General features: G+C 37.7%; 1 protein-coding gene across 1 annotated transcript; it reads right to left on the bottom strand.

Moving 5' to 3' along the window:
- Nucleotides 1-14,346: 14,346 nt before the first annotated feature.
- Nucleotides 14,347-15,480, bottom strand: LOC122429515 (mitochondrial import inner membrane translocase subunit Tim23-like). Its single transcript, XM_043449865.1, has one exon. The coding sequence runs from the start codon at nucleotides 15,367-15,369 to the stop codon at nucleotides 14,740-14,742; it is 630 nt and encodes a 209-aa protein (XP_043305800.1). The 5' UTR covers nucleotides 15,370-15,480; the 3' UTR covers nucleotides 14,347-14,739.
- Between the last annotated feature and the right edge of the window lie 1,011 nt (nucleotides 15,481-16,491).

The raw sequence follows: 16,491 nt of genomic DNA, 5'->3' as shown, positions 1-16,491 counted from the left end.
ACACAATTGCATTCATTTCACATGCTAGCAAAGTAATGCTCAAAATTCTCCAGGCTAGGCTTCAACAGTATGTGAACTGAGAACATCCAGATCTTCAAGCAGGATTTAGAAAAGGCAGAGGAACAAGAGATCAAACTGCCAGCATCGTTGGATCATTGAAAAAGCAAAAGAGTTCCAGAAAAACATCTACTTCTGCTTCATTGACTATGCTAAAGCCTTTGACAGTGTGGATCACAACAAATTGTGGAAAATTCTTAAAAAGATGGACATACCAGACCACTTGAACTGCCTCCTGAGAAATCTGTATGCAGTTTAAGATGCAATAGTTAGAACCGGACATGGAACAAGAGACTGGTTCCAAATTGGGAAAGGTGTACACCAAGGCTGTATACTGTCACCCTGCTTACTTAACCTGTATGCAAAGAACATCATGTGAAATGCTGCGCTGGATGAAACACAAGCTGGAATCAAGATTGCTGGGAGAAATATCAATAACCTCAGATATGCAGATTATACCACCCTTATGGCAGAAATCAAAGAGGAACTAAAGAGTCTCTTGATGAAAGGGAAAGAGGAGAGTGAAAAAGCTGGAGTAAAACTGAATGTTCAAAAAATGAAGATTATGGCATCCAGTCCCATCACTTCATGGCCATAGATGGGGAAACAATGGAAACAGTGAGACTTTATTTTCCTGGGCTCCAAAATCACTGCAGATGGTGACTGTAGGCATGAAATTAAAAGATGCGTGTTCCTTGGAAGAAAATCTATGACAAACCTATACAGCATATTAAAAAACAGAAACATTACTTTGCTGACAAAGGTCCGCCTAGTCAAAGCTATAGTTTTTCCAGTAGTCACGTCTGGATGTGAGAGTTGGACCATAAAGAAGGCTGAGCACTGAAGAATTGATACTTTTGAACTGTGGTGTTGGAGAAGACTCTTGAGAGTCCCTTGGACTGCCAGGAGATCCAACCAGTTCATCCTAAAGGAAATCAGTCCTGAATATTCATTGGAAGGACTGATGCTGAAGCTGAAACTCTAATACTTTGGCCACCTGATGCGAAGAACTGACTCATTGGAAAAGAACCTGATGCTGAGAAAGATTGAAGGTGGGAGGAGAAGAGGACTACAGAGGATGAGATGGTTGGATGGCATCACCAACTCAATGGACATGACTTTGAGTAAACTCCAGGAGTTGGGGATGGACAGGGAGGCCTAGTGTGCTGCAGTCCATGGGGTCACAAAGAGTCGGACACGACTGAGCGACTGAACTGAACTGAACACAGATAGTTCTTTACTTTAAAGAGACCTCATTGTCTTCTGTCTTTTTTTTCTTCTTTTCAGCACCTTCTTATATTCAGGAACTACAACATGTGCCAGGTTCATTCTTTGGATTCACTGCCCCAGCCTTAGGATCAGTCATTTATCTAAGAAGCACTTTTTCCCTTTATTGGAGTATCATCTCAGTGCCAGGTATATTTATTACTGCTGGGCTCATTGTTTATAGGCTCTTTCAATTGGCAGGGCAATTTTTTCTTTTAAAAATTATTTTTTACTTTATACTTCAGAGTAATATATATCAGGAACTTAAGTTCATATTACTTACTGATATAGAGTTACACCGTACCATTAAGATCATTTTCAGAATGGAATTTTACTTGTTTATCTATTTTGTTCTCTTATCAACTAAGAGGAATTTATCCACAAAATCAGAGCTGTTTGGGATAAGCTATTTTTCTCCCCAGACCTATCCAAATATGCTTGTTCCAATATTTAAGAACATATCTCTTAGTATTTTTTTCCTCATACTGAATGGCTAACAACTATGCTAAATATTTCTCTTCATCATGGAATTTCTGTAAAAGCAGAACTATGAATGAACTCAATATTCAAGACAACCGTATTAACAGGAAAACAAAAATCTGCTTTCAAAAGGGCTACCTGGCAAAAATATTAAGACAGAAGGGAGAGTCCCTGGATCCAGAAAGGAGAACAACAGGGTTCTGGAAATAACAACCATTTTCACTCTTGATTAGGAATAAAACATAATAACAAAAATAATAAAATAAAACATAATAAAGGCAGTGATTGCAGTGACTGGGGAGTGCATTTTTTTAATGAGAACATCAGAGCTGGGAGATATGAGTGCCAAAATTTGGAGGGGAAAAAAGATATTGGTGGTTGAGCTACATGGCTGCGATTTATGGCAACAGGTCATGACCTGTTAGAAAATCAGTTTGATAATATGCTAAGGGAAATGAAATAATAGCTCCAATAAAAGAACGACTGAAAATTATGCCCCTATTAGGTTCTTTTATGTTTACATTAAAAATGATCACTTCTTCATGTTGGGGTTAAAAAATGATAAGTTATATAGATGCTCAAAATGTTAAGGTAAGAAAATCTAAAGATAGATTAGTATTTCTTCCCAAATTACAATCAAAGCTAACTTAGCTTTCCAGCTTTCCAGGTGTTTGCTTATGGGTTCTCCATGTAAATTACTAATAAATCAGGGTGGTTTTCCTACCATAAAAATGCATCTTCAGGATATATCTTCAGATGAATTTAAGTGGAAGAGTACTTTAAATAACCAACAACTCAGGGTTGCTTGATGACAGAAATTTCCATTTTTGGCTTTTTAAATTTCCATTGAAAGGTTTACTAATGTAGATGACACCTTATCAATTATGATGGCCTCCTTTTCAGTTTCCAATATGTTGGGCTTCAGTGAGTGCCTCTAAAGTGAAATCAGTGGTTTCATGAGAGTCATTAATATTTGCCTTTAATGACTTCTCTTTAAATATAAAATGCAATTTTTCCAAATGACTTTCAATTAGAAGCTCAATGACTCTGCTCGTAAAATTCCAGGGCCTTTGGGAGGACAACTGGTTTCCAAACCAACAAAATGAAGCAACTCTGAGTGGTGTTTGAGCCTTTCAAAGGCCTTGTACCTTCTGCTTATTCAAAGTGGAGAAGGCTGGGAACTGAGAGAAACAATCCTTAAAATCATTTCAGAGTATATGTTTTATCTTTAAAATTAGTTATTGCAATGACTTTCCTACCTTTGATACTGATAAGCATTGGAATGTGCAATAAATAGGCTTCAGCCTAGTAGAGGACCCATGAGAACTGACTCAAGACCCTCTAGGATGTATCAGATGTCTGACATACATTTTGACTTACTATCACAAACATAGTTCGAGGTAACTCTAATTATTCTTAATTTACAAATAAGGAAACTGACTCAGAGAAATTACATTTTTTATCTCTAATTTTATAATGGTCCAATACCCATTCACTTTCTACTATATGCAAGAGATAGGTTAAACCCACTCAAGTTTTATTCCACACTTTTGGCAAATAGGAAACATTTTCATATTTTCCCACTAATAGCTATGATCTTACTTTTTACCAATATTTAGAGTAATTGCCTTTCTGTTTTGGCTCACAATGAAGTAATCATATCTATGACAAACAGAGGAGGTAATAATGATTACATTAATAACACAAAGGGGACAAAACTATTGGAATCTCACCTTTAATTTTTTGTGTATTTTACCTTAAAAGAATATTTTAGGGGATCATAAATCCAACATCATTAGAATAGCACCATGGCACTGCCAAGCTATTGGGTTTTAGCAAAAGAAAAAAAAGCCACTAATCAATTTTTTAAAAATCATTGATCCTTTTGTAAAGTCTTATTTTTGACTTTGTTTTGTTAAAAGCTGTTACAAGTTTACATAAATTTGTGAATCAGTTTACAAGCTAGAACTGGAACTAGTTTACATTTGGGTATGTGTGTGTTAGTTGCTCAGTCATGTCTGACTCTTTGCGATCATGGACTGTATTCTGCCAGGCTCCTCTGTCCATGGAACTCTCCAAGCAAGGGGTAACCATCCCTTCTCCAGGGATCTTCGCCGATCTTCTCCAGGGATCTTCTCCAGGGATCTTCGCTGATCCACTTGGGGATAATAAACAAACTCTAGTGTGCTGAGAATGGTTTCCTCTATATTTGGACAGAAATGGTGTCATCACTACCTAGTAAATGAATCCCTCTTGATAAGGACACCAGTAATAACTCCCTGATGAACAGCATCAGGGTTGAGGAGACTTAGCACCCTTGCTCTTGAACATATGTGCAAGTTAAGTTGCTTCAATTGTATCCAACTCTTTGCGACCCTATGAGCTGTAGCCCGCCAGGCTCCTCTGTCTTTGGGAATTTTTCAGGCAAGAACACTGAGGTGGGTTGCCACCACAGGAGATCTTTCTGACCCAGGGACTGACCCTGCATCTCTTATGTCTCCTGCATTGGCAGACGAGTTCTTTACCACTAATGCTAACTGGGAAGCCTAACCTTTGACAAATTATAGCAAAGATGAGTAAAATTATAAAGAACAAAAGTGAGGAGAGGTTTATCTCAGCAGTTTAGAGCAGGGCTTCCCCAGTGGCTCAGCAGTGAAGAATCCACCTGCAATACAGGAGACATAGGCTCAATCCCTGGGTCAGGAAGGTCCCTGGAGGAGGGCATGGCAATCCACTCCAGGATTCTTGCCAGGAAAGTCCCATGGATGGAGAAGCCTGGGGGCTGCAGACCATGGGGTCACAAAGAGTCAGGCACAACAAAAGCGAGTGAGAACGCACGGCCTGCCATAATAGATGATCACTTGACATCTAGCCATTGAACAAGGGATAAAGAAGAGACTGGTATTAAAGGAGAAGAAAGGCCCCAGGAAGGGTTCCCTCAGGGAATCCAGCTGAGAGAAACCCCTGACAAGGGGAACTATAATTGACATACATACACTCTAATGGGTAAAACATATAACTAGCGGGAATCTGCTCTATAACACAGGGAGTCCAGTCTGGTGCTCTGGGATAACCTGGAGGAGTAGGAAGAGGAGGCGGGGTGGGAGGTTCATGAGGGAGGGGATATATATATATATATATATATATATATATAATTATGACTGATTTGTGTTGATGTACAGCAATGACCACTACAACACTGTAAAACAATTATTCTCCAATTAAAAAATTAAAGATTCCTAAGACTTTTAACCCTAAAGGAGAAATACATACAATTTTCAAAAGGATTAGTCAATTTCAAAATTCCCAGACCCGGGTGAAAAATTGATCTTAAAATTAAAGTTTTACTTCTAATTATAAAAATACAACCAGCTCAGCAAAATATCAGGGGGTGATGAGAGCATTTCACAAAAGCAGCCCTTTCTGGTGCAATGTAAATTTCTGAAATAGTCTTTCAGTAAATATGGAAAACTCAGCAGTGGCCACAGGACTGGAAAAGGTCAGTTTTCATTCCAATCCCAAAGAAAGGCAATGCCAAAGAATGCTCAAACTACCGCACAATTGCACTCATCTCACACGCTAGTAAAGTAATGCTTAAAATTCTCCAAGCCAGGCTTCAGCAATTCATGAATCGTGAACTTCCAGATGTTCAAGTTGGTTTTAGAAAAGGCAGAGGAACCAGAGATCAAATTGCCAACATCCGCTGGATCAACGAAAAAGCAAGAGAGTTCCAGAAAAACATCTATTTCTGCTTTATTGACTATGCCAAAGCCTTTGACTGTGTGGATCACAATAAACTGTGGAAAATTCTTCAAGAGGTGGGAATACCAGACCACCTGACCTGCCCATTGAGAAACCTGTATGCAGGTCAAGAAGCAACAGTTAGAACTGGCATCACTGACTCAATGGACATGGGTTTGGGTGGACTCTGGGAGTTGGCGATAGACAGGGAGGCCTGGCGTGCTGCAGTTCATGGGGTCGCAAAGAGTTGGACATGACTGAACGAATGCACTGAACTGAAATATGGTCCAATTTTCCTTCTTACCAGTTTTTAAGAGTGTCACAGTTTTGATAGTCTACGTAAATGGTATTATATAAGTAGCATTAAAATTAAAACCATACTAATTGCATGCAGGTTTTCCAGAAAAATAATCTTCATAAAAACATCCGTTTTAGACACCTCTGTGGAACCAACATACCGACTCCATCTGTGGGAGCACAACTATTGGAATTAGCTTCTTTGATTAGAATTGTATCTTCCATCATTTGGACAAGTTATTTGCCTTCTCTACTTCCATTTCCTCAACAGTAAAATGGTATCGTTATATTTCTTAACTCATAAGATTGTGGCAATAATTAAAAGAAATGCCCGAACAGTGCTCGGTACAGTGTCTGGCATGTAATGAACACTCACTTTATGTAAGCAGTAATTATTGTTGACAGTATGGATTACTTCGGGCCCCCAAAGGAAGTGTTAAATGTAGTGGTAATTCTTTAATGCTGTGGAGTTTTAAAGATCTGGGTTTAAATTATGACTCTGTCATCTAATAATTCAATGGCTGTGGCAAGGACTTTACTTCTTCAAGTTTCTTCATGTATAAAATGGTGATAATGGACAAACGACTTCCCAGTGTTATCAAAATCATGGCATATGTTAGTGTACTTAAGGCATTTAGTATTGTGCCTGACACAAACAGGTAGCAATTACTGAGACCAATATCTATTCCAGGCAGAAAGAGATTTCTCTTGCCTATTTTAAACACTTAAAAGTAATAACTCATTACAAGAAAAGTTCCTTCATCTTTTGGCAGTCTTCTTATACTCTTTACAGTAAACTATAATAAAACAAACAAGAAAAAAACCAAATGCTGAAGCCTGGAAACTCTGATAGCTTCCTCTCCTTTTGCTCATATTCTCTTTTTCTACACTGAGAACCAAAATGAAGTTGAAAAATTCTAGGCACGGTTTTGGGGCAGGTGATACTCAGAGGTTATGGCATCCTGGTTCTATATCTTGCATTTTTCTCTTAGTGAGTGGATACCCCTTCCCTGATTTCCTACTTTGTGCTGTCAAGTAATCTCATTCTCTCTCTTCCTATCCTCCCTTCCTAAACCTTGTCCTCAGAGCGCCCCTCTATGCCACCTTGAAGTGAAACCTGATAAAATCACAAATGTTGGACTGTTCAAAGATATATGCATTCAAACAGGGATAAAAATCTCACCTTTAAGAAAAGAAAGCAATTGTAATTCAACAAAGATTTAGAATTCAACTTTGTATCTGCAGGTGGGGAGGCATCGGGACTTCCAGTAGATAACACGTGCATGCTTAGTCCCTCAATTGTGTCTGACTCTTTGCAACCCCTTGGACTGTAGCCTACCAGGCTTCTCTGTCCATGAGATTTTCCAGGTAGAATACTGATGTGGGCTGACATTTCCTGCTCCAGGGAATCTTCTTGACTTAGGGATTGAACCTCCTGCATTGGCAGGTGGATTCTTTACCACTTCCACTAGGGAAGCCCCCTTGAAGCTTATATCTATAACTAAAATTTAACCTGTCCCAAATGAGTATGATAAAAGGATCAGAAGTGTGTCATAGGAAGAGTATAAATAGACAGAGAAGGCCCTAAATGGCTTTATACCTCATCTCATTTTTTCCCTTCCAGTCACCATTTGCTTTCCATGCTTCCTGGGTCCTAGGTTTGACTTGTTTCCATCACTTAATGGACTTCCCTGGTGGCTCAGACGGTAAAGAATCAGCCTGCAATGCGGGAGACCTGGGTTCGACTCCTAGGTTGGGAAGATCCCTGGAGTAGGGCATGGCAACCCACTCTAGTATTCTTGCCTGGAGAATCTCCGTGTACAGATGAGCCTGGTGGGCTACAGTCATGGGGTCACAAAGAGTTGGATGTGACTGAGCGACAAAGTACACACACACTCTATCACGTAGTTGCTAAACATAAGCACGTCCAAACAAATCATCTAACCCTCAGCCTCCTTGCCTTTGAAATGTTTATTTCTGTTTTTTTTTTCCTTAGGTGGGGGGCAGAAAATTATTTTATCTTTATGAAAACACTTGTCAAATGTTAGCCAAGTAATTATTTTAGGACAATGCTTTCCTGATCTGATCCAGGTGCTCATCTATGTATCTTAGACCTGACTCTTCTACTTCTAAAATGTTCGAGTCTTAGTCTTCATCTTCTAGTAGAAAATTAAGTAAGCTCCTTGTAAAGGCACTGTGTAAAAATGATTCCAGACTTCAAAAATTAAACTCCACATTATTAACAATTGAGTGCCATACATTACTTGAAAATATATTGCTGTTAAAATTGTGGCCTGCTGTTTGTCTTCCTCATTTATTTTATGATGTTTTCAGTAATTCAAAAATTTTAATTATTTTTTCTCTTTTCAATTGTCCAAGAAACTCTAAAGGAGCTCGTATGGCCCTACTGTAGGCATATAGGCTGCTTAAAATGGAAAGGAGCTTCTCCAGACAGAGGTTTATGAAGTGGAGTTTCTCTGCATTTAATTTCCTCTGGAAGGCAAGCCCTTCATCAAAGTTTTTTCACTAAGCTTTTGCTGCAGCTATATTACTTCAGTTTAGGCCTGCGTACTAGGGAAGAATAAACAGATTCATGAATTATCCTCAGTGTATATATTTAATCAAGGGAGTGACTGTGATCTTGACTGTGTATTAGACTTTACCTTTTAAAGATTGCTTAATTTTACATTTAACTCAAGGAGACAGTTTTGAATGGAAATGACTTTGATCAAGGCATTAATGTGATAATCAAGTTTAAACTAGAATCAAGTCTAATGGAATTTTCTATTCTTTCTTTTCCTGTCATAAATAATAATCACCCATTTATTATTTAAGCGTATGACACTTATTCAACTCAGGTCTGGCATAACACTATGAAGCCAGGTACGTAGTACTGTGGGGGATCTTAAATTAGCCAATCATGCTCCTTACTTAGCAGATGAGGGAAATGGTACTCAGAAAAGCTGAGAAGTAGTAAAGGATTTTTCCAAGGTCATACCAATTCCTGTTGTTACACAACTATGCAGCAATGCCTCATTGTTCCTTTTTGGGCATCTCCTATGGCTTCTGCCCCTTCAGACCATGCCTTCTCTTTTCAGATTGCTATCTGGTGTTGTTATCAAGCCCTTAGAATGTACAGAAGCTCTCAAATGGTGCAATAGATTCATCACTTTCCTTCCTTGGTCTTTATCAGGAGATATTTGTCCCCTGTTTTCTTGACGTATTTCATTATAATGAATAAATGACTGATGTTGGATTGGATGCTATCAGGGTTTCCAGGCAGCATGGTCTAGTATTTTAACTTGTAGGACCCAAATATGCCTCCAACTGCCTTAAAATATTAGCTCTCAGAGAGCCCTTTGGGTAGCACTCTCAAATACCATCCTCTATTACTGTTTCCTCCAGCTGCGTACACAGTTGTCAGCATTCTCAACAAGCTACAAAGAGTGAGATTTTGCATCTACTCCATTTTCAATGTTCGATATGAATGCATGACCTTATTCATAGATGAGTTTTAAAATGTTTTTATCAGTGACACATAATCAAATCCTAAAAAAGCAATTAAGCAATGAATTAATTCAAATGGATTCCACACAGGCTGTAAGCAGTGAGGAGGGGTATTCAATCACCATCTTTTCCTCCATAGCTCACCTTTTAAATTCTTTTTCAGAGAAAGAACATGAGAGAAGTGGTTTAATTCAGGGAGAAGAAAGTGAAAAGGAGGAGAAAAAGGTTACTATTTATAAATATTGATAAAGATAAAAGAAATAATGCCTTTAAGGGAACTTTTACAATGCAAAGTTTGATTCAATACAAGGCATGCACCTGTATTCAGGATAAATAGTAGCCAGTGGAAACAACACAATGGTTTTTTATTTTTATTTATTTATTTATTTTTGATGTGGACCATTTTAAAGTCTATTATTTTTTACGATTTTATGTTTGTAATTTTTGGCCACAAGGCTTATGGGATCCTAGCTCCCCAACCAGGGATTAAATCCACACTCCCTTCATTGGAAGGCAAAATCTTAACCACTGGAAGGCCAAGGAAGGCCCAACTCAATGCAAAATGGTTTTGAACATTGTGTAATATCAGAGAAGGTCCATGTGGAGCTGGGACTTCCATCCCTACTTGCCTTTGATGAGGCACCCCTACCCCAAGTATTAGGTGAGTCCTTGTGGGGAGTTGGACTTTCACCCCTATCTAGCAGTAATGAGATATCCTTTTACCTCCCAGCTGGTGTGAAGTTAGAGGTTCACTGAAGAATCAGGATTTTCACCACTTCCCGGAAATAATGAGGTCATCACACTTTGGCAGTGAGGGAGATCACCTAGATTGCTAAAAATCTCAACCCCTCCTAGCAGTAACAAGGAGCCCCTCCCCTCACATTTCAATGAAAGCCAAGAGGGAACCCGGTCTTCTACGTCCACCAGGTAGTAAACAAGGAGTGACTTAGGGGCATATGGGACTTTGTTTCAATTTGTAGATTAAAACTGCAATGTGATGTCATTGGCAACAATCCCTGGAGAGGATACAGAGAATTAGGATCATCTATATACTGCAAATAGGAAAAGGAGTAAGTCAAGGCTGTATATTGTCACCCTGTTTACCTAACTTATATGCAGAGTACATCATGAGAAACGCTGGGCTGGAAGAAGCACAAGCTGGAATCAGGATTGCCAGGAGAAATATCAATAACCTCAGATATGCAGATGACACCACCCTTACGGCAGAAAGTGAAGAGGAACTAAAGCGCCTTTTAAGTGAAAAAGTTGGCTTAAAGCTTAACATTCAGAAAACTAAGATCATGGCATCTGGTCCCATCTGGGGAGACAGTGGAAACAGTGGCTGACTTTATTTTTTTAGGCTCCAAAATCACTGCAGCTGGTGACTGCAGCCATGAAATTAAAAGACGTTTACTCCTTGGAAGGAAAGTTATGACCAACCTAGTTAGCATATTAAAAAGCAGAGACATTACTTTGCCAACAAAGGTCCGTCTGGTTAAGGCTATGGTTTTTCCAGTGGTCATGTATGGATGTGAGAGTTGGACTGTGAAGACAGCTGAGCGCCAGAAAATTGATGCTTTTGAACTGTGGTGTTGGAGAAGACTCTTGAGAGTCCCTGGGACTGCAAGAAGATCCAACCAGTCCATCCTGAAGGAGATAAGTTCTGGGTGTTCATTGGAAGGACTGATGCTGAAGCTGAAACTCCAATACTTTGGCCACCTCAAGAGAAGAGTTGACTCATTGGAAAAGACCCTGATGCTGGGAGGGATTGGGGGCAGGAGGAGAAGGGGACGACAGAGGATGAGATGGCTGGATGGCATCACCGATTCGATGGGCATGAGTTTGAGTAAACTCCGAGAGTTTGTGATGGACGGAGGCCTGGCGTGCTGTGATTCATGGGGTCACATTGAGTCGGACACGACTGAGTGACTGAACTGAACTGAACTGAACTGATATACTGCTGGTAGGAATGTAAATAGTAAAGCCATTTTGAAAAACAGCTTGACAGTTTCTTTTAAAACTGAATACGCACCTTTCTTACCACCCAGCAATTGCAGTGCTGGGCAGTCATCACAGAGAGATGAAGACTTATGTTTAAACAAAAACCTGCACATGAATATTCATAGTAGCTTTTTTTTTTAATTGCCTAAACCTGGAAACAACCCAAATAACACTCAACTGTTGAATTAAATGGGCACATCTGAATTGTGAATTACTATTTACTAATAAAAAAGAATAAGCTATTGACATGTGCAACAAACTGGATGAACCTCCAGAAAATTATACTGAATGGAAAAGTGAGTTCCAAAAATTTACATACTGTGTGGTTCTATTTATATAAAATTCCTGAAAGGAAAAACTTTTAAGAAACAAAAAAACAGATTAGTGGTTGCCAGTAATTAAGAAGGGGGATGGAAATCATGCCCAATATAAAACGGCAACATATATAACCTCAAAGTGATGTAAATGCTCTCTATCTTGACTATCATTGTCAATACTCTGGTTGTGACACTGCTATAGTTTTGCAAGATATTACCATTTACAGAAACTGGGTAAAATGTGTACATGATCCATCTCTGTATTGTATGTTATATATATATATATATGCTATATATATATATATATGCTGTATATATATAATTATATTATAATTATAACATAAAATTATCTAAAATAATTTTAAAATTTCTATTACATATACATATATATGTATGTGTATATATAATATATATATAATACCTTTTAAAGTTTTCATTCTATATATTATCTTTTAAGAAATCAAAACAATATGAATAATTTTGGATAGGTTGCATATTTTCCTCCAGAAAGTTGTTCATGAGAACTTATCATACTGACTGAGGCAGTTAATTACTTAATAAACCTTAGACTGCCAGCCTCTGAATGCTACTTACTCATTTCTACAAGTTATCTATATTAAAATTGTTAACATGTGCATCATATATGTGAGGGAACTGAAAAATTATATATATTCAGGATTGACCAGTGGTTCCCAAAGCATGGCCTGAAGACCCCCTGGAGGACTCAGGCTATTTCAGGAATCCTCCAGGTCAAAATGATCTTCATAAACACTATTTACCTCTTCACTGTGATAACTTTTGCATTGATGGTGGGTAAAACCACTGGAACTTTAGTAAGAATCAAGATAGAGGCACTAAAGTGTTCTAATAGTCATTGTATTCTTCACTGTTGTGCACTCACAGTAATAAAAGTGTCAGTTACACTTAAGAACACCCTTAATGAAGTGTGAAAAATTATTGATTTTATTAAATTTCAACATTTGAGTCGATGCTATTTTTAATATTCCATTTGGTAAAATGGGAAGGGAGCATAAATCATTTCTGAGCAAACCCAATTATGATCGTTGTCTCTCACAAAAGCACTGGTGAAATTCTTTCAGTTTTGAATTGAGTAAACTGCTTTTTTCATGAAACATCATTTTACTTAAAAGAAAAACTGACACTCAAACTATAGTTATTCACACTTGGGTATTTGGCAGACATTTTCTTGAAAAGAAACAAGTCTGTCAGTTCAGGGCAAACAAATGCCTGTATTTGTTGCCAGCGATAAAAATTTTTGATTGCAAGTAGAAATTCGAATTTTGGAACATTTGTATCTGCTACTGTGAGTTTGGCAACTTTCTAATACTTAAACATTTTCTGATGAGATTGGTGGTAAAATGAACAAATGTGATTTTGATATTGTAGAATGAAATGTGTCAACACTCAGGTCTATGTAGTGAACTACTGTTTTACAACTGAGTGATGACAAATTCAAGCATCAGTAAAAGCATGTTTAAAGTGCAAGAGATCAATGGATTTTAATGTAACTCAATATGAAAAGTTAATTTACTTTGTAACTAATCTTTAGGCAACTGTGGTCTGTGGTCTGTCTATTTTTGGTGTAGCATCAAAGAAGAATGGCCACAATTATTGGAAAAAGCTATTAAAATTATCTTCCCTTTTCCAGTTACACATCTGTGTGAAACTGAATTTTTATCTACTTTTTACAGAACAATATATTGCAACAGATTGAATGCGGTAGCCAATACAAGAATCCAGTCAGTTTCGATTAAGCCAGCGAGCAGGAAAACTTGAAAAAAATAAAAAAGTAAAGCAATGCTACTCTCCTCACCAATTTTTTAAAAATGCACTACTTTTCTTAAAAAGCTGTCCTTTATGTTAACATGTAATGGATTTGTCATTTTAATTTTAAAATACATGTTGCAAAAATTTCTTAGATTTGATTTTTAACATAGCATAACATTAAAATCATGTTAACAAATTTTTAACATAGGTCATAGTTCTATGTAACATTTAAGCATAAATATAAATATAACAAACATTTTAAAAAAATCTTTGGAGTCTTCTACAAGTTTTAAGAGTCAAAGCCTCCAAGGATTAAAAGTTTCAGTACCACTGAGTTGGCTTATTGTTATGTGTGGATAAAACACATTGGAACACAGATCTCTATATTCCTGTGATAATATCAGTGATTAAAATATGCCAATCTTTCAATTAAATGACTGAATCTTTTAGTTTATCTATGTCTATAAAACTATTGGCAATCTGCACTTGAAGTAGTATTGAATATACAAGTTTCCAAAGCTGTACAAAAACTGGAAAGTGGGTAAAGTTTTTTCCATTTTCCCAGCTGTACTTTCAGGTTGCGTTGGCTGTAATTTGCTTCACCCCTTGTAAGGTAAGTTCTTTATATATGGAAACACTCAAATGTGCATGAGTGTAAAGTGAATAGTGCAGTGAACCTCCATTGACTTAGTCAGTTACAACAATTACCAAATTTTGCCATTCTTGGTTCAATGATTACCCCTCCATTTTTTGCTTATTATTTAAATGAAAATTCCAAATATCATATCTTTTCACTCACAGATTCTTTAAGGTTCCTAACAGATGAAGGATGTTTGATAATAGAACTATATATTTTATTTTATTTATTTATTTATTTTTTAATGTTGGAGTTAGGACTTCAGTTCTATTTTCACCCTTTATTGGGAATACAGAGCAATATTACAGTCTTGGATCATTAAATGAACAAATGTGGCTGATACAGTATTGACAGGCAGACATGAATTCTGGGATTAAGTGGTTTTCCAGAAGTGGGTAGGAGCAAAAACAGATGCGAGATCTTCTTAAGAGAACCACGTTACTCAGCCGCCAAAGGGTGTTTTGTCTTCAACTCATTAAGGCTGGAAGGAGTGCCAGTCCTGGTCGACCATCCATGATCTTCATCACAGCACACTGGAATCTCTAGTTTTTCAAATCAGGTGTAGATAAAGTAAATGCCTCCAGACTGACTTATACATTGATCTGGGTGACTACTAAAGTGTCCTCCATTTGTAAACTAGCAAAATCTTCAGAGTGATTGTTGGAGCAAAGAGCCTTTCATGTGCTCCCAGTTGTTATATAGAGCATAGAGGCTCGTAAGTGTTAGTCCTGCGAGACCACCTCGTGCTACCCCTCGAAGACCGCCTGTACATTTATACAACATGCCTGTCATGGTTCCAGCTGCTACTGTGTTAAGGTCATCTTCTGCACCTCTTGTTTTCTCAATGATGACACCAAATGCACTATAAAGCAAAGCCAGAGAACCTAGGGTATTAGCCCAAAGTGCCCCTTGCCTAGTCACCATATTCAAGATCTGTACATTTCTTGGTTTGGACCAGGCCATGTTCTGGGTTTCCTTCAATCCTAGCCGTAGACCATTCATTGCCCCAAATGCAGCCCCTGTCATACAACATCCTCCAATGGTAAAGAAGGCCAGTTCAAATCTGCCCCGGGTTTTATTAGCTCCAGTTGGTAAAATAAACTCATCTGTATCCTGTACGAGATACCGTGGATCCACATTTAAATAAGGAGACAGAGGGTTCATACCAGTTAGCGGGACTCCAGCCAAATCCGCGTGCGGGTAGCCTGCTCCGCCAGCTCCGAAAAAGCCGGCCAACCCTCCAGTGGTTTTGTTGCCACTACCCCCGCCGCCCTCCATGGTGTCGCAGCAATCTGCCCGTCTGCTTCTCCCCGCCGCCTCAGGCCGAGATAGTCTGCTCGGCCGTCGCTCCTCGGTACAGCGGGGAGACCCGCGTTACCACCGGCTCCTTCACCAGAACTATATATTTTAAATCCAGTACAATTCAGAATAATTCTTTTATTCATCTGATAGCTGATCTGTGATGGATAGTCCCTTTTGTTTTCAAAAATGTCTTCATAGTTTGTTTTATAGTAATATGAGAATGTAAGAAAGTCTATATACTGAATATGGATTATATATTCCTTAATTCATAGTAGTTCTCTATCAAAATGCCTATTCTTTATTGAAAAAAATTGTCATATAAAATTCATCTCATTGTGTTTTTGCTGATGGCAACCTCTTGGTATTGTTTCAAGTGTTCCTCTATTTCATTTATTTCCTGTCATCTTGATAGTTTTAGAAGCTTGCATAGAGTCAGTTTTTGTGGGTTTTTTTTTTGAGGGAAGAACTGGAATAATTCATAGGTGGAGCTATACATTTATTATTGCATTACACCAGTATAAATACTACTTTTAATAATGTGGAGATTGAAAATAGATTTTCTTGGTCAATTGAAAATCTTTATGGCATTATATCAAAAATTGAAGAGTTAATGTTGATGAGAGAAAAGCCTTGTAAGAAATGTATTGTGCATCCATAAAATGCAGAATCTTTTTCAGAGCCATAATAAATTGATGTCCTATTCATTCTCACATTTTTAGGACATCATAAGTCCCTTTGCAGTCTCTATTATAACCTAGTTCAAAATCTAGCAATGTGGAAGAATGCAACTTAATAAAATCCATACAAATGATCTCCTAACAGATAACATATAGACCTAGCTTGAAAAAAAAAAAAAACTTCAGATGCCACCAAAAAAAAAAGGAGTTCAAAATGAGAAAAACAAATAGATGTTGCAGTGGCTTAGGGAATTATTAAAACACTTGGGGCTTATGGCTTGAGTTTTATAAACAGAATATATTTGAGTTGTGGGTGTTTTTGGTTCACTCTACTAATCTCTGCTTTTGATTGGCATATTTATACCATTAAACTTTAAGGTAATTATTAATATGTCAGAGCTTAACAGTGCCATTTATTATT

Source organism: Cervus canadensis, chromosome 28 (genome assembly GCF_019320065.1).
Source record: "Cervus canadensis isolate Bull #8, Minnesota chromosome 28, ASM1932006v1, whole genome shotgun sequence".
Taxonomy (NCBI): Eukaryota; Metazoa; Chordata; class Mammalia; order Artiodactyla; family Cervidae; genus Cervus; species Cervus canadensis.
This window is presented reverse-complemented; position numbering and strand designations above follow the sequence as displayed.

Coding starts and splice junctions, on each gene's coding strand:
- LOC122429515 (XM_043449865.1), bottom strand. CDS start 15,369: ATGGAGGGCGGCGGGGGTAGTGGCAACAAAACCACTGGAGGGTTGGCC.